Source organism: Lissotriton helveticus, chromosome 6 (assembly GCF_964261635.1).
Source record: "Lissotriton helveticus chromosome 6, aLisHel1.1, whole genome shotgun sequence".
In the NCBI taxonomy this organism is placed as follows: Eukaryota; Metazoa; Chordata; class Amphibia; order Caudata; family Salamandridae; genus Lissotriton; species Lissotriton helveticus.
This window is the reverse complement of record NC_136067.1, coordinates 26,060,548-26,078,604: the sequence shown is the minus strand read 5'-3', so window position 1 is coordinate 26,078,604 and position 18,057 is coordinate 26,060,548. Positions and strand designations below refer to the sequence as shown.

The 18,057-nt window shown below is 45.3% G+C and overlaps 1 protein-coding gene across 1 annotated transcript in view; it reads right to left on the bottom strand.

The window, feature by feature from the left end:
* Positions 1–18,057, bottom strand: part of LOC144762174 (soluble scavenger receptor cysteine-rich domain-containing protein SSC5D-like) — a 208,369-nt gene that overhangs the window by 26,684 nt on the left and 163,628 nt on the right. Inside the window, exon 2 of the mRNA XM_078647332.1 lies at positions 16,587–16,901. Coding sequence (XP_078503458.1) covers positions 16,587–16,901 — 315 coding nt within the window. The remainder of the gene's footprint in view (positions 1–16,586; positions 16,902–18,057) is intronic.

Genomic DNA, 18,057 nt, shown 5'->3' with positions numbered 1-18,057 from the left:
AAGTGTCTTGTTTAAAACACTTAATTTCTAGCTCTCTCTCAATTCCTATAATAAAAAGAAAAGAGACAAACAGACAACAATGTGTACACAGTAAGGGGGTGCAAGTTATAGCACTGTATTTAGTCTCTATTTTAAGAAGTAATGAAAGGGGCGTGTATCCCGGCAGGTTTTCAAAGCGCATGGGTTTTACCTGTATTGAGAGGGTTTCGTACTTCAGCAGGGAGCGGGGCTACTTTGTAGCACCGAGCTAAAAGACAAATGGACACCACAATTATTAGTAGGCCGTTTTCTTACCGCTATGCTTGGAAAAGGTTTGCGTGCAAGACGCCATTCCTACCCGCGTGTGGTGAAGATTGCCGTGTCTAGTGCTGACTCTGCCCCTGGACGTCGGGGGGACGTTCTCATTTCCTATTTGTATACATGTCACAGTAGAGAGGGGACTTGTTTAACTAATTTGAAAACTTTATTAAATCGAGTCGCTTATGACAATATTTTGTTGCTGGTTAGGCAATATGTATTCACACTTTTGGAACGTAACTTGTATTACTTATTGGAACAACGGGAACTTAAGAATGTGAATTAAGAAGGGAAACAAGATTATTTATTTGCCCTGTTGTGCAACTTTATACATATTATTTACTTAATTTTAACGCATAAGTGAGTCTTATAGTCAGTACAATGTATGTTAACATCCTCTGAAAAGGAAACTGGTGGGAGTGTTAAACCCATAGTGCTTATAGTAATCAGTTTCACAAGACAAGGATATGATTCATCCTTTGAAGATGTTGGTGGCATTATTTTTATTTTCTTATTGCTCTACTGTAATGTCGACGATTTCAAGCATTTTGTCTAGTTTATCATATTTTATAGGGTGTATTTAATTCAATGCGTAGGTGAGCCTTTTAGTCAGTGTGGTAATGTTAACATCCTCTGGAAAAGGAACAGGTGGAGATGTTAAACCCCTAGCGCTGTTAAGTTTTGTAGTATCAGTTGCACAGATCAAGGAAATGACTTCTCCTTTTAAAGATGTTTGTGGCAGTATTTCACTGCTGATTAATGGATAGATAGCGGGGTCTCACAGGAAGGACTTGGTGGTATTGCCTCCAACCGGATTTCGTATATTCCCACCTGGTAAGGGTATCGCTCGAGTCTTGGTGGCTAGTCAGGCTATGTAATTAAAGAATCATAATTTGATCTTGTATGTTTCAGTTACCATTGTGGTAGTGAGCTCAAGGTAAACAGCATAGGTAACCTATGTGAATTGGTGCCAAGGTATATTCTCGTTCAGTCCTGTCAGGTGAGTTTTTAGACGGTTCACCCATCTCTGTTCTTTCTCGAACAGTCTCTTTTCTGCATTTGTGATTTTATCCGTCAACATCTCCAGGACTGTCCATCGCAATTCTTCGCAGTCATGACCGACCTCGATGAAGTTAGAACATAATTTCGTGGTGTTCTTTTTTAGTCTTATGTTGCTCTTATGTTCTCCTATCCTCGTTTTTACTTTTCTGCAGGTCATGCCTATGTACTTTTTTTGACATGGGCAACATACCATATAAATTACATGAGTAGAATTGCAATTGGTATGTTGCCGTTGAGTCCAGTTTAGAGTTTCAGTGAGTTGTAATGTTTTTGATGTAGTAGTAAGTTTGCACACTAGGCAGGTTCCACACGGATAGTGACCCGTGACAGGCATCATTTTGGTATCTCTTGGTTGTGAGAGCTTCTTTTTCTTGACTGGACGTGTATGTACCAGTACATCTTTGTGTATAATTATTCTACATCAAGCCCTACAAGCAGCATGGTATCAGGATCAAAGTTTGTTCCAGAGATTTGGATCAACAGATCGCGGGTGTCTTTTAAATAAGTGGGGGTGTTTTGCACCAGGGGCTTTAAAAATTCATCTGCAAATTTGGACAGGGGTTCCAGTATAGAACCAATCCCCGAGACTACCAGGTATCCCGGTGGTGGGGACTTGTTCTTATGGGTTTTTGGAAGCGAGTAAAAGAACGGAATTTTTGGTTCTTTTGTTGTTAGATAATCTGCTTCCTTCTTGGAAATCCACATATTCATTTCCACCTCATAAATCATGATCGTGATGATGTTTTGTAGTCTGTCAGTTGGATCCACTTCAATCTTCTTGTAGAATTTTGTGTCAGACAAGAGGGCTTATTTAAAAGACACCCGCGATCTGTTGATCCAAATCTCTGGAAGAAACTGTGATCCTGATACCATGCTGCTTGTAGGGCTTGATGTAGAATCATTATACACGAGCCTACCTCAAGAAGAAACCCTCCAGATGTTGGAGGACATACTATTTATGGAGGACTGGAAACATAACACTCCCAGACATTTTGTGTTAGAGTGCTGCCGCCTAGCATTGAAAGATTTTTTTTTTAGTACAATGGAGATCTGTTTTTGCTATGCCATGGCACGTCCATGGGCAGTGCATTTGCCCCTTCAGTAGCGGGCCTCTATGTAAGCCATTTTGAGAGTCGCTTTGTATTGAATGACATTAACCCGTTCGTTTCCAGTATTTTATACTGGAAACGTTACATTGACGACATCTTGCTAATCTGGAACATAGACAAAGATTTGAACTTATTTATTGATTGGCTGAATGATAGGGATCATTGGCTCAAATTCACCTTCACCTCAAGCAATAAACAATTGGATTTTCTGGACTTAACAATTTTCATCGAAGGTTGCAAGATGGAAACAAAAATATACACAAAGCCCACTGCAAAAAAACAGCCTTTTGTCCTACAAAAGTTACCATCCTAAACCCCTACGGGATAATCTCCCTTACAGCCAGTTTCTCAGGCTGAAAAGAAATTGCAGTAAGGACAGTGACTACAGACTGCAGGCAACGGAATTGAGTAAAAAATTAAGAGCTAGAGACTACACACCCTCCACAATATCAAAGTGCCGAAAACGAGCAAGGCACCAGCCGAGAGAGTGCCTCTTAAAACCCATTCCGGATTTAGTCACGTGTGTAACAGCATATTGCCCAGCAACTTACGAGGTTCAAAAACTGATCAATAAAAACTGGCGGATACTCACGACTGGCAAATACAATTGGCCCAAACCAAGGTTCGCTAATATACGGACCAAGAACTTAAAAGATGTACTTATACATGCACGTCCAGTCAAGAAAAAGAAGCTCTCACAACCAAGAGATACCAACATGATGCCTGTCACGGGTCACTATCCGTGTGGAACCTGCCTCGTGTGCAAACTTACTACTACATCAAAAACATTACAACTCACTGAAACTCTAAACTGGACTCAACAGCAACATACCATTTGCAATTCTACTCATGTAATTTATATGGTATGTTGCCCATGTCAAAAGAAGTACATAGGCATGACCTGCAGAAAAGTAAAAATGAGGATAGGAGAACATAAGAGCAACATAAGACTAAAAAAGAACACCACGAAATTATGTTCTCACTTCATCGAGGTTGGTCATGATTGCGAAGAATTGCGATGGACAGTCCTGGAGATGTTAACGGATAAAACCACATATGCAGAAAACAGACTGTTCGAGAAAGAACAGAGATGAGTGAACCGTCTACAAACTCACCTGACAGGACTGAACGAGAATATACCCTGGCACCAATTCACATATGTTCCCTATGCCGTTTACATTGAGCTCACTACCACAATGGTAACTGAAACATACAAGATCAAATTATGATTCTTTAATTACATAGCCTGACTAGCCACCATGACTCGAGCGATACCCTTACCAGGTGGGCATATCCGAAATCCGGTTGGAGGCAATACCACCAAGTCCTTCCTGTGAGACCCAGCTATCTATCCATTAATTAGCAGTAAAATACTGCCACAAACATCTTTAAAAGGAGAAGTCATTTCCTTTATCTGTGCAACTGATACTACAAAACTTAACAGCGCTAGGGGTTTAACATCTCCACCTTTTCCTTTTCAAGAGGATGTTAACATTACCACACTGACTAAAAGGCTCACCTACGCATTGAATTAAATACACACTATAAAATATGATAAACTAGACGAAATGCTTGAAATCGTTTGACATTACAGTAGAGCAATAGGAAAATAAAAATAATGCCACCAACACCTTCAAAGGAGGAATCATATCCTTGTCTTGTGAAACTGATTACTATAAGCACTATGGGTTTAACACTACCACCAGTTTCCTTTTCAGAGGATGTTAATATACATCGTACTGACTATAAGACTCACTCATGCGTTAAAATTAAGTAAATAATATGTATAAAGTTGCAAAACAGGGCAAATCAATTATCTTGTTTCCCTTCTTAATTCACATTCTTAAGTTCCCGTTGTTCCAATAAGTAATACAAGTTACGTTCCAAAGGTGTGAATACATATTGCCTAACCCGCACCAATATATTGTCATAAGCGACTCGATTTAATAAAGTTTTCAAATGAGTTAATCAAGTCCCCTCTCTACTGTGACATCTATACAAATAGGAAATAAGAACGTCCCCCCGATGTCCAGGGGCAGAGTCAGAGCTAGACACGGCAATCTTCGCCACACGCGGGTAGGAATGGCGTCTTGCACGCAAACCTTCTCCAAGCATAGCGGTAAGAAAACGGCCTACTAATAATTGTGGTGTCCATTTGTCTTTTAGCTCGGTGCTACAAAGTAGCCCCGCTCCCTGCTGAAGTACGAAACCCTCTCAATACAGGTAAAACCCATGCGCTTTGAAAACCTGCCGGGATACCCGCCTTTACATGTAATTGATTCAGTTATCCAACATGAACGAGTGCTCCTTGAGTGTAGTGTCTTGTTCCCAGAAGAATGTTGGAAACTTAACGTGTCCCCATAGTACTGCACTGCTAAACATTATCGTATAGAACCTTGCAGGCAAATCAGAATGACATCTTTTTCCAATATAACGCTCACTTCATAACAATAATTGAGATTTTCTTACTATGCATAAATTCTCAATAGCAAAAACTGTTAAGAGAACCATTACTAACTATATCGAATTTTTTCCGTGCAATTGTCTCTCACCGTAGTGTAGCCCGGCTCATGTAGGTCCTTAGTAAGACCCCCCTTTTGAATTCAGTGCTTTCAATAGACACGCCCCTTTCATTACTTCTTAAAATAGAGACTAAATACAGTGCTATAACTTGCACCCCCTTACTGTGTACACATTGTTGTCTGTTTGTCTCTTTTCTTTTTATTATAGGAATTGAGAGAGAGCTTGAAATTAAGTGTTTTGAACAAGACACTTATGAATACTGCACAAGTAGTGTAAGTAATTCCTTGTTTGTTTGTCCTGACGAATGCTCCACAGACCCGGCTGGGCAATAAGGAGCAGAAACATGTCGACAGTATTAATTAAGTTGTATAATAAGATCCAGTAACTTGATCTACAATTGTACCCACCATTAATTTTTTAATAACAGAGCCCCACCTTTTTTATATTAAAGTTTAGCTTGGAGAGACTCTGTTCTTTTTAAAAAAAAATCAACTTTTCCACTTCTTTCTCTGGGGGTGCCCCTCATTCTCTGGACACTGCTATCAAAACCAGAGGTTGCCTCTGGATGAGGCTGGCATATAGCACGATTGGATATCCAATGACAATGCCGTAATGCTAATGTGGGGCGGAGAATAGATATACACCGCAATCTAAAAACATAGCGTTTATGAGGGTGATCCATTCTAACCAATGGTTATGAAGCTACTAGTGTCCATTCTTCCACATGATTATTTGAATATCAAAACAGGGAACTGAATGTACAGTAATTCCTCCACCCCACCAGTTGAGTATCTACCTATTTAGGTCACCTTCTGTCTAAGGAGGGCCGTGCACTTACACCAGATCGTATTTAAGCAATTTTAGACACACCAGTGCCTTCCACTCAGAAAGATGTCCGTGCATTCATTGGTCCGACTTCGTTTTGCAGGCAATGGATATTAGGGTGTTCACACATTGTTAAACCCCTGCTAGCACTTTTGACTAAAGACACTCCAATGCCCCTTCCATGGACAGATGAATGTCAGAATGCTTTTCATCAGTTACGACAAGCTCTTACATCTGCACCAGTGTTAGGCACTCCAGATTACAGGAAGGCTTTTACACTTTATGTACATGAGAAAGATGGGTGTGCATTGTCGGTTTTAGTACAGACACACGATGTCAAGCAGCGACCCTGTGCGTATTTTTCAGCAGTTCATGATCCTGTTGCTCGTGCATTGCCTAGGTGCTTTCGTTCAGTTGCAGCAGCAGCTGTGTCCAGATGTCAGAGTAAAGGGATAGTTTTGTCACATAAACTGTTGGTGCTAGTACCCCATGCGGTCGATGCCCTTTTGAACCAGACTAAAATGCAACTTTTAACTAGTGTTCACCTGACAGGATACAAATTACCGCTTTTGGCTCCTCACATTACCTTAAAGAGGTGTGCGACTTTAAACCCAGCTACTTTGTTGCCATATCCTGTGACTCAGTCTCAGTCAAAGGAGCCTAATGATTGTATATTCCTTACTGAGTAACAGACAAAGGGTTGTGTCGATTTACAAGATACGCCCCTTTCAGATGTAGATGGGGAACTGTGGGTTGATGGGTCCTGTTTGAAGTTACTAGATGGCACGACCTCAGTTGCATATGCAATTACGACACTTGAGACAGTAGTGGAGACAGCTCGCATACCACAGAAGTCGGCTCAAGCAGCTGAACTATTAGCTTTGACACGAGCGTGTGAACTTAGCACTGGCTTGCGTTTGAACATCTATACAGATTGCCGCTATGCTTTTGGTGTGGCCTATGATTTTGGCTTGCTTTGGAAGGAAAGAGGCTTTCTTACATCCCACGGGATGCAGATAATGCACGGAGAACTAGTTCATAATCTTCTGACTGCACTTACATATCCGAAGAAAATAGTTATTGTGAAGTGTAGCGCACACAAGAAAGTGACTGATAAGACAGGAGAAGGTAATGCCTTTGCAGATCGCGTAGCTCGCGAGACTGCAATGCAACGGAGCACTACATCTATGTATGTAGTGAAGTCACAAGATGAACGTTGGGATGAACCTAGGCAAGAAGTACTAGACATACAGAGATCTGCTTCTGTGGAAGAACTTGAGCAATGGGCTAAAGAGGGAATATTGGATGATGAGGACTGTTGGCGCAACAAAGAGATCGATAAATGGAAATTACCCATAGCTTATTTACAGCCTATGGTTGAAATGGCACATGGGCCGGCACATGTTGGAGCTTCTGCAATAACGAAATTGCTTACGCAAGTTTGGGAGCATCCTGAAATTGCCGGCACAGCTAAAAGAGTAGTACAGTCCTATTTGATCTGTTGGCAGTATAATCCTGGTAAAGGGACACGGACTCTTACAGGAGGGTTTCCTACACCAACTGCACCTTTTGAAGTTTTGCAGATGGATTATATCCAACTTGAACGCTGCAATAACTTAAAGTATGTCCTAGTGGTGGTATGTGCCTTCAGTAAATGGATAGAGGAATACCCTACAAAGGATCATACTGCTCTCACCAGATCAAAGGTGCTTTTAAAGGAGTTTTTCCCTAGATATGGTGTTTGTAAACTTTTGTGGAGTGACAACGGACCTCATTTTATTGGGCAAGTTGTTGGGCATGTCCTGAAAGGATTTGGGATTAAACAAAATTTCCATGCAGTCTTCCACCCGCAATCAGCAGGATTAGTGGAGAGATATAATGGTACTCTGAAGCTGAAATTAGCGAAAATACTGGCTTCCACGTCTTTGAAGTGGCCAGATGCATTACCTTTGGCTTATTGTCCATAAGATCGGTACCACATTCACAATCTGAGCTTACACCATATGAGGTGGTCTTTGGGAGACCGATGTAAATTTGTTCCTAAGTCACGCCCCATACATGATGTACCTTGTGTTCTGATGAATGATTATTTGGCACAGTTAACTGACAGTTTGATCTCTATCCATCAACAGGTTCAAAAATCTCTTCCTGACAGATCTACAGGTGAGGCCCACAAACTCCGGCCTGGTGACCATGTGATGGTCAAGATTTTAGAGAGGTTGAATAGCTTGGAACCGAGGTGGCAAGGACCAGAGCAAGTGCTCCTATCCACAAGCAAAGCAGTTAGAGTGATGAACAGAAATAACTGGATCCACAGAACTCACTGTAAGCAAGTGTCGCCTGCTTTGGTGGAACCTGCTGTGCTGACCAACTATCGAGATATCCTGGATACGGAGAAAAACCATATCACCTGACGAATCTGAGGAGATCTTCCAGGACCATACAATCCCTGGAGCATCGTGATACTAACTGAGACCAATGAAAGAATCTGCAATGTTGAAAAAGACATGTTAGCTACCGTCCTGGGTTAGTGAAACAGAGTGCCGATGTGGCAAGGGGGGGATCAGTCCTGTGAAGTGACACCCGTCTTGACCCTCGGTGAAGAAATCAGCGGCTGCCCTGGGCTAAGAGCTTCAACGATTGTTTCAACGACAAAGTGATCATGTCTGCAGAGAGATCAACTGTTGCTGTTGCTAAAATCAATATTAAGATGAACATTTGTGTTGTTGCTATGGGAGCTATAACAGTGATAACCTGGTTTGTTGAGAAAGTGGCTCCTGCTCAAAAGCTTTCGATCGCCACTACTCCAGTACCAGTTGAACATCATTTCTTTACTCTTCCCTATCATGAGCAGAGGCATCGACAATCCTACCAGAACAACACGTTCCGCCAGATGCTGCATCATGCTCACAATGCTACAAATACTACCGATTGTTGGGTGTGTGGGATGATACCTGGTCACCAAAAGAAAGGAGGAACACCTTTTTTTCCTCTTCCCTTTTCTCATAATGGTTCTTGCCAAGCCTGGTTTGCGCTTTTGTTTGCTTCTGAAAGAGTTAATTTCACAAGGATGACAGTAGGACAAACTAAAGTGTGTTATCCTGATGAAAATGGTTAACCCGAAGCTAAAGGGACTAAATGGCAATTGGAGGAGTACCAACCCGACAATATTTCTGCACCACATGTTTTCACAAATATGAAGACTATAAAAAAACAATGGACCTTTTGTGAATTCTGTGACCAAAGCTAAAGCAGATTTATGTATAAGTAGTGTTGGGAGAATTCCAGTGGGGAGAAGTGAGTGTACTGTAATTTTGACCATTGAAGGTTCCAATATTAGCAGTATTACATCTTTTCATAATACATATTTTGTATGTGGTAATAGGGGATATTACCAACTACCTGTTGGTTTGTCAGGGGTCTGCTATGTGTCCTTTCTGTTGCCCTCTGTGTTTTTGGCACCTGCATCATATCACAAAGATTTCAAGCTGTACAATGACATTTCCAAAAACAGAAATAAGAGTACAATAAGTAGGGATGAAGTGGACCAGACTGACACCACTTTGCAACAATATGTCGACTTTAATTTGGGCTTATTTTTCTTTGTGGATGCTGCATTAAACAGCAGAAAGATAAGACGATTGACTTGTGTTGTGGAAGCTGTTACCAATCAGACAGCTATCGGCACTTGGGAACATTACAGAAGAGCTGCAAGTGGCAAGGATTGTAGCACTCCAAAATTGTTTGGTTCTAGATGTGATTTTGGCTGATCGAGGTGGTGCATGTCGCATTATTGATAGCAGCTGTTGTATTTACATTCCGGATCACTCACCTTCAATCAATCAATCAATCAATCAAACATTTATAGAGCGTGCTACACACCCGCTAGGGTCTCAAGGCGAGGAGGGGGGTTGCTGCTACTGCTCGAAGAGCCATGTCTTGAGTTGCTTCCTGAAGGAGAGGTGGTCCTGGGTCAGCCGGAGGTGGGTGGGGAGGAAGTTCCATGTCTTGCCCGCCAGGTATGACCTCCGGTGATGGTTCTGCAGATTCGTGGGACGGTGGCGAGGGCGAGGCTGGCGGATCGGAGCTGGCAGGTGGGTGTGTAGAATGTGAGGCGGTTGTTGAGGTAATTGGGGCCCATGTCGTGGAGAGCCTTGTGTGCGTGGGTGAGGAGTCTGAACGTGATCCTCTTGCTGACGGGGAGCCAGTGCCGGTCTCTCAGTTGGGCAGAGATGTGGCTGTGGCGGGGGATGTCCAGGATGAGTCATGCCGAAGCGTTCTGTATGCGCTGGAGTCTTCTCTGTAGTTTGGCTGTGGTTCCAGCGTAGAGGGCATAGTCCAGTCAGCTGGTGATGACGGCCTGGGTGACCGTCTTTCTGGTTTCGGTGGGATTCCACCGGAAGATCTTACGGAGCATGCGCAGGGTGTTGAAGCAAGATGACGAGACGGCGTTGACTTGTTTGGTCATCGTGAGCGAGGAGTCTAGGATGAAGCCCAGGTTGCGTGCATGGTCTGTGGGCTTGGGGCGGTGCCCAGCGTGGGGAGCCACCAGGAGTTGTCCCAGGCAAAGGGGGATGGTCTGAGGATGAGGACTTCCCTCTTGTCTGAGTTCAGTTTCAGACGGCTGAGATTCATCCATAACGCGACGTCTTTCATTCCTTCCTGGGGGTTGGCTCTGGCGGTGGTGGGGTCGTTGGTGAGGGAGAGGATCAGTTGGGTGTCGTCAGCGTAGGAGATGATGTTTAGGTTGTGTTGGCTTGCGATGGCTGCGAGGGGGCTCATGTAGACGTTGAAGAGAGTCGGGCTGTGTGAAGAGCCTTGAGGAACGCCGCAGATGATTTTGGTGGCTGCTGAGCGGAAGGAGGGGAGGCGGACTCTCTAAGTTCTGTCGGAGAGGAAGGAGATGATCCATTCTAGAGCTTTCCCTTGGATCCCTGCGTTGTGGACGAGGGTTGTTAGGGTGCAGTGGCACACTGTGTCGAATGCGGCCAATAGGTCGAGGAGGATGAGGGCAGCAGTTTCCCCATTGTCGAGCAGGGACCTGATCTCGTCGGTAGCTGCAATGAGGGCGGTCTTGGTGCTGTGGTTTGCTCAGAAACCGGACTGTGAGGGGTCGAGGGAGCCGTTTTTCTAGAGGAAGGCGGATAGTTGCTTGTTGACAGTCTTCTCGATGACTTTGGCAGGAAAAGGGAGGAGTGAGATGGGGAGGAAGTTCTTGAGGTCCATGGGGTCCACGGTGGGTTTCTTCAGGAGGGCGCTGAGCTCCACATGTTTCCAACTCTCCGGGAAGGTGGCGGATGCGAAGGAGCTGTTGATGATGTTCCGGAGTTGGGTTGCGATGATGGAGTTGGCTTTGTTAAGGATGTGGTGTGGACAGGGGTCGGCTGGGGAGCCAGAGTGGATGGTGTTCATCACGCGAGTGGTGTCTTCAGTGCTGACCGAGGTCCAGGTGCGGATGGTGGAGGTGGGGGGTGCTGGTTCGGTGGTAGGGTGAGTGGTCTGGGCGTCGAAGCTGTTGTGTATGTTAGCGATCTTGCGTTGGAAGAACGAGGTGAGTGAGTCGCAGAGGTCTTGCGAGGGTGTGATGTCGTTGTTGCTGGCGCTGGGGTTGGAGAGCTCTTCAACGATGCTGAAGAGTTTCTTGCGGTTGTGGGTGTTGTTGTTCAGTCGTTCTCTGAATGTTGTCCTTTTGGTGGTGCAGATCAGCTGGTGGTGTTTGAGGATGGCATTCTTGAGGGCTGTCATGTTTTCTGTTGACTGATCATGGCGCCAGGCTTTCTCGAGGGTACGGCAGGTTTTCTTGGAGTTTTTGAGGTCATCGGTGAACCACGAGGCTTTCTTGCTGCCGGCTCTGCTGGGAAGATTCCTCAGTGGTGCAAGGGCATTGGCGCAGTTGGTGAGCACAGTGTGAGGTGGCGGGCTGCTTCGTTGGAGTCCGTCGTTTTGGTGGGAGGGTTCTGGCTCAGGGAGGTGGTGAGCTGGTCGGCGGTGATCTTGCTCCAGCATCTTCGGGGAACCTGTTGCGGGTGGTGGTGGGTCGTGGTTCTCCTGAAGTTGAAGTGGACGCAGCTGTGATCTGTCCAGTGTAGTCCGGTGGAGTGGCTGAAGGAGATGTGGTTGCTGGAGGAGAATAGGAGAATGGGTCAAGCAAGTGGCCGGCGTAGTGGGGGGGTGTGTTCACCAGTTGCTTGAGTCCGAGGTTGGCGAGGTTGTCCAGCAGGGTGGTGGTGTTGTTGTCATTGTTGTTTTCCAGGTGGAAGTTGAGGTCCCCTAGGAGGATGTAGTCTGGGGAGGTGAGGGCGTGCAGGCTGATGAAGTCTGCGATGGCTTCGCTGAATTGTGTGCGTGGTCCCTGGGGTCTGTAGATGGGAGTTCCTCTGACGGTGGTCTTGAGGTTAGTGTTTATCTAGAAGTGAAGGTTGCTCGGCAGTGGTGAGGGTGTCGTCGGAGTTGGTCATGATGCAGATGGTGTTTTTGTGGACGATGGTGATGCCTCCTCCGGTTTAGTTGACGCGGTCTCTCCGGCTGATCTTGTAGCCATCCGGGATGGCTATGGAGATGTCGGGGGCTGAGGAGGCGTTCATCCAGGTTTCTGTGAGGAAGGCGATGTTCGGTGCTGTTGTGTTGAAGAGGGTCCAGAGTTCGACGTCGTGCCTATGGACGGAGCGGGTGTTGAGCAGGATGCACTTGAGGTGGTTGTTGCTCGTGCTGTGCAGGTCCGGCGGCAGGTGAATTTGCAGGTTCGGCAGGTAACGGGTCCATGGGTGCGTTTTGGGGTGGCTCGGTGGCAGGCGGGTTTCCGCCCCGTGTTGAGTACGTGGAGGGTGGCGGTGTCATAATTCAGTCGGGTGAGCCGGTAGCGTTGAGGGCCAGGGGTCCTGGCACTGGGCACGGTCCAGGCGTGGACGGGCGTAGACGGGCTTGTCTTTGGCACGCCATCGGCGCGCCCGCTACGCGTGACCGCTGCACGTTCGTGTGATCTCTGCCATGATGGCGAGGAGGGAGGGAGTAGCAGCTGTGAGGTGGGAGCGGGGCGGCGAATGGAGAGGGGAGAGGGTACAGAGGAGAGAAAGGCGGGGCGGGTCCGCAGGGGAGCAGTGGCCGGGGGGTGAGCGAAGAGCAGGAAAAAACTGTCAAAACACAATCAGGAAACCAGGGGGCAAGAGAAACAGAAACAGAGCAAACAACAACAGAGGCACAGGGCACAGTAAAAACGAAAATGAAGTACCAGCACAAGTAAAGTGAAGGGACAGGCCCTGAACCAGGGTCAGAGGTCACACCTTCAGTGTTTAATGCAATCTCCAAACTGCATAAGATTGCTGAAGAGATTCATCCAGAGACTGGTACATGGAATTTTACGAACTCTTTGTTACTTGGGGCTGGAAGCTACTGAGTATCCTATGTATACTACTGTTGATATTATTTACATGCTGTGTATGTATACAATGTGGTCCCATGCTTCGCTCCATTTGCATCACTGCTTGTGCACTTGCTAAAAGCACTGTTGCAGGATTAAAAGCCCAACAACTGCTGAATAAAGAGGTCACTGAAATGATGAATATCAATGTACAGGATGCATATTTAGATTATCCTAGATGAACGAATGTCTTCAGCTAATGCTAAAAGGGTCATTTGTTGTACTTTGACAGCGATCAAGGGTTAGCATCAGCTGAAGCCATCTTGTATTTTGGCAGCCATCTTGTTTGCCATGTGCTGCCACGTGCTCACCATGTGCTCTGTCCTACCTTACTGTTGTTTGCTCTTGTATTCTGCCTAGGAACAAACTATATTTAGCCTCTTCCACTTTGCTCATGCTGAGTTGAGCTTGCAGCTGTCCATGCAGCTGCTGTTAGTCTGTAACTGTCAGGATGTGAACAACAGCTGATGTCCTGCTAGACAACATGGCTAAACATTCACATTGAAAAGGCCAATTGCTTGGACATTGGCAAGATATATTGGCTTTGCCATTTCCTTTGCTGTTTGGTGTTGATGGGGTCTTGCTGAACAATATGGAAGTGTTAGTGAAAAACAGTAGAAGTTTTTTTAAGTGAAGTGAGGATGTGGTGTAATGGCCAGAGCAGCCAAAAGGGCAACCATGTTTGAATCTCGAGGTCGGCTGAACAGTTTGTGATTCTGGGCAAATCACTAACGATTCCCCCTGCGTACAGCATTGAATATGTCATTGTGTAATGTAGCTGGTGAGCACCTAAGGCACTCCAGTACCATCAGTAGGTGTTAGCAGTATGAGGGATCATGGGGAAAAAAAAAGCAGAAGCGACGAGGGAGGTAGTGGAGGATGGGTCAAGCATGGAAGCAGCAGGGGTTGGTGAGATGGGCAAGCAACCACAGACGGGAGCGGTTGGAAGCAACAACGAAGGGGTATAAAATACCATCACTGAAGCAGGATCAGGGGCAAAATGAATGTTTTGTTGTAGAATGTAACCGTTGAGCACTTAAAGGGCTACAATATCATCGGCTCGTGTTCACACTATGGCAAGAGGAAGGACGGAGCAAGAGCTTCAATACCATTAGATCTTGCAAAAGTGCAGAAATGTCAGTTTTAAAGAGTCACATAGTAGAATACTATCAGGAGAGACTGTTGCAGGGATTCTGCACCTACACAGAACTATGCACAGGAAAACAGGACCTCGGTGTATAGGGGTGTACCAACCTATCACCTTAGTACCCAAAATCCCCAACTGACTAGATATAATGTCTTATTCGTTCCCTCCAAAAATCACAAAGCTACAAAGGATTAGACAACCCAGAACATGAATCTCTCAGGAATCGCGGTAGAAAGACATACTCTTCTGCTCACTCACTCGTAATTGTCCACAGTGAGAATAGGTAGTGTCACTGTAATAGTTCAAAATGTTTATTTTAGGTGCCAGGGACTGACCAGAATAGAATAACAAGGGGAATTATTTATCGACCTTGTACAACGTGTTCAGACTTAACTCCAAGAGCGCAGCAGAGAAAGTAAAAAGCAGACGGTTCTCATGCGAAAGGCATAAACAGAGTCTTGAAAAAATAAAGTCATGTAACGTGTGCAAAAGCCGCATCATTGTAGAGAAGCTCATGCTAACTTAGTAATGTTGACAATGTCCCCAAGGGCCATGTAACAAGACTCATTTAATACAACATTTTTGTGGAACACAAATATTGATCACAACCATTCCGTATTTTTATTTTTTTTAACTACCCCTTGGTCCTTCTTCTTGATCCCAGTTTAAACAATATGAGATGGCTCCGCCCCTTCCCTCTGCAAGATGCCAACAATCTCTACACTTCTCTGAGTATTTTTTTTTTTTTTTTTTTAACGGAAATACTCACCCTCTTCCCTATATCCTCCCTTTTCACTCAATCGACACCCTGCAAGTGCCAAGCTTACAGAGATGCTAAAGAAAAAGAAGGAGAGATGGAGGAAGGGAAGGACAGAGGGAAGGAATGAAGGAGGGAAGGAGGGTAGTACAGAGGGAGGGGAGTGCAAAGGGAAGGCGGGATGGAGGGAGGGAAGTGCAGAGGGAAGGATGGAGAGAGGGATGGAGGGTAGGAAGGAGGAGAGGGTGGAGGGAAGGATAGAGGGAGGGATGAAGGGTAGGAAGGAGGGAAGTGTAGATTGAGGGAAGTGCAGAGGAAAGGATGGAGGGAAGGACAAAGAGAGGGTAGCAATGACGTTTGGGGGGAGGGAAGTATAGAGGGAAGGTGGGATGGAGGGAGTGAATAGCAGAGGGAAGGATAGAGGGAAAAACTGAGGAAAGGTGGGATTGACAGAGGGAGGAATAGAAGGATGGAGGAAAGGAGGGAGGAAATGACGGGGATGGGAGGGTTGGAGGGAAGGGTGGAGAGAGTGATGGAGAGAGATAAGGGCAGATCAACGGGGGAGGTAAGGATGGAGGGCAGGCGGGGAGGATGGAGACTAGGATTGAAGGAAGGAGGAAGAGAATAAGGAATGGCAGATGGGGTGGAAGGAGGGGAGGGAAGGACAGAGGAAAGGAGGAAGGGAATGAGGGAGGGTGGGAAGGATGGAGGGAGGTAGGATGGAGGGAATGATAGAGGAAAGGAGGGAGGGTGGGAAGGAGGGAGGGAGGGAAGGATGGGGGTAGAAGGAAGTGAATGAACGAGGGTGGGAGGGACGGACACAGGTAAGGATGGAGGGAAGGACAGAGGGTCAAAGGGAAGTCGGGATGGATGGAGGGAAGGATGGAGGGAATGAGGGAGGGCAGGAGGGATGGAGGACGTATGGAGGGAAGGATGGAGGGAATGAGGGAGGGTGGGAAGGACAGAGGGAAGGATGGATGGTGAGAAGGAGGGAGGGGGACTGTGATGGGGAAGACTGGAGCACAGGGTAGTAGACATTGTGGATAAGATCATTGCTAAGTGCTTAAAATTTAAAGAAACGCCTCAGTGGATGGTGCAGACTAGACTCAGGCAAGAAAAATGATAATGTCTGCTTCTAGGTGGATTGACACAGAGCCGGGATTGACTTGTCAAACCCTCCGTCCCGAAGGAGTCATAACCATTGGGAAGATACAGAGAGCAGAAGCAAGCAGCAAGCACACAGGCAGGAAGGGGGTTTGCAGGTTCACCTTTGGCTCCAGAGTGCTTAATTATCTGCTTGAAAATATTTCATGAAGGGTCTTAATAGTTCATCCAGACCGATCTGATGAAATGCTTGCCACCAGAGGTCACTTTTGTATTATGACAGAAGTGAATACTGTTTTCATTATGCAATTAAGTTTGTTTTTACACTCAGCTTACACCTCTTACCAGCACAGGTCACTCCAGCATTCCTCCCTGTTGGACAGGTATTAACATTCCAGCCTCGCTGTGCACATTTCCACAGGGCAGACTCATCTCCTTGGCATTGGACATTACTCATCAGAACTGGCAAAGGGCTGATCCCGAATGATGAAATATACTGATAGTTTTGTACAGCTCCACATCCAAGCTGTCTGCAGACCACAGACGCGTCCTTCTGATCCCAGGAGTCGTCACAGACTTTACCCCACACTCCATTGTGCCTGACCTCCACTCTTCCAGCACAGAGAGAGGGGCCGTTCACTAACCGGATCTGATCAGGACCTGGGAAGAGATTAAAAAGGCATTGGAAAGGAAGACAAACAAAAGGAACTAAGAAAATATAACGTCTTTTTGATCAATAATAAGGTCATATTCAGTGACAAATGACGTGCTGTGGGAATACATCCGTCAAACATCTGAACGTTATTTTCCAGTCTCTCAGCAAATGTGTTGACAGCATCTCCCACTACTCCTTCCCCACATGAAAGTAATAGCCCAATGGGATGCAAGGCCTGGGAGTAGAGTCCATGATCGATACATTGGGCGCCTCTTTGGACACAGCTTCACTCATCAGCTTTTTACCACGGTGGTCACAGTAATACAACCCATCTGACATGTACATTGTTAGTTGGCCAGCGGGTATTCCCTTTTCACCCTTACACTTCTGAGACATCTCAACTGTGAGGTTCTAAAATATGTCCATATGGCCATGATAATAAACCTTTTGATTGACTTTGAATGTGGAGTCAAGTAGGCTTTACCCAAGTGTACATGTTTACTGTCCTGCCTCTATCTTGTCTTTCAATCTTTACTCAATCCTTGGTGAATGTGAGTGCTTCAGTCCTTGATACCTTTTATGCGCAGATGAGACTTATCATCAGCAGAACACTCTCACTGTGATGATTCACCCTCATCAGCAATAAAATACATGAGACACGCGACTCGCCTTTAACTCCTGCCTCAAGGCTATTGCTGTATGGATGCAACACAATTCATAAGACACAATTTGGATTTATTTATTTATAAGTTCTAAAGCATACATATGTCGAGGGGGCTTTTTATCACTAGGAGTACTGAGGGTGCATGGGAAGGTAGAGTAATAATAAAGGTATGTTTTTTTAATTCTAATGCTATTCAGGAGTCTTGGGGAGGTGATGGTAGTAAGCCTCTGAGGGTCCCAGAATCCTTTAGGAATATTCTGGGGAATTTTGTGATACGAAAAGTTTAAGTAGTACTTAAGATTATGCCATTATACTGCCTCATGTAAAAGAGATGTCAATTTGAATAAAAATTCTCTGCCGCAAACATGAAACAGTGTGTTCAATGTGTGGTATCAATGTGAATGCAAGTAATATTTCTTAAATGTGGTCACCAATATAATTGAATATATAAATTATAAATATCAGCTAGGAAACAGATTAAAAAAAAACCTCATAAG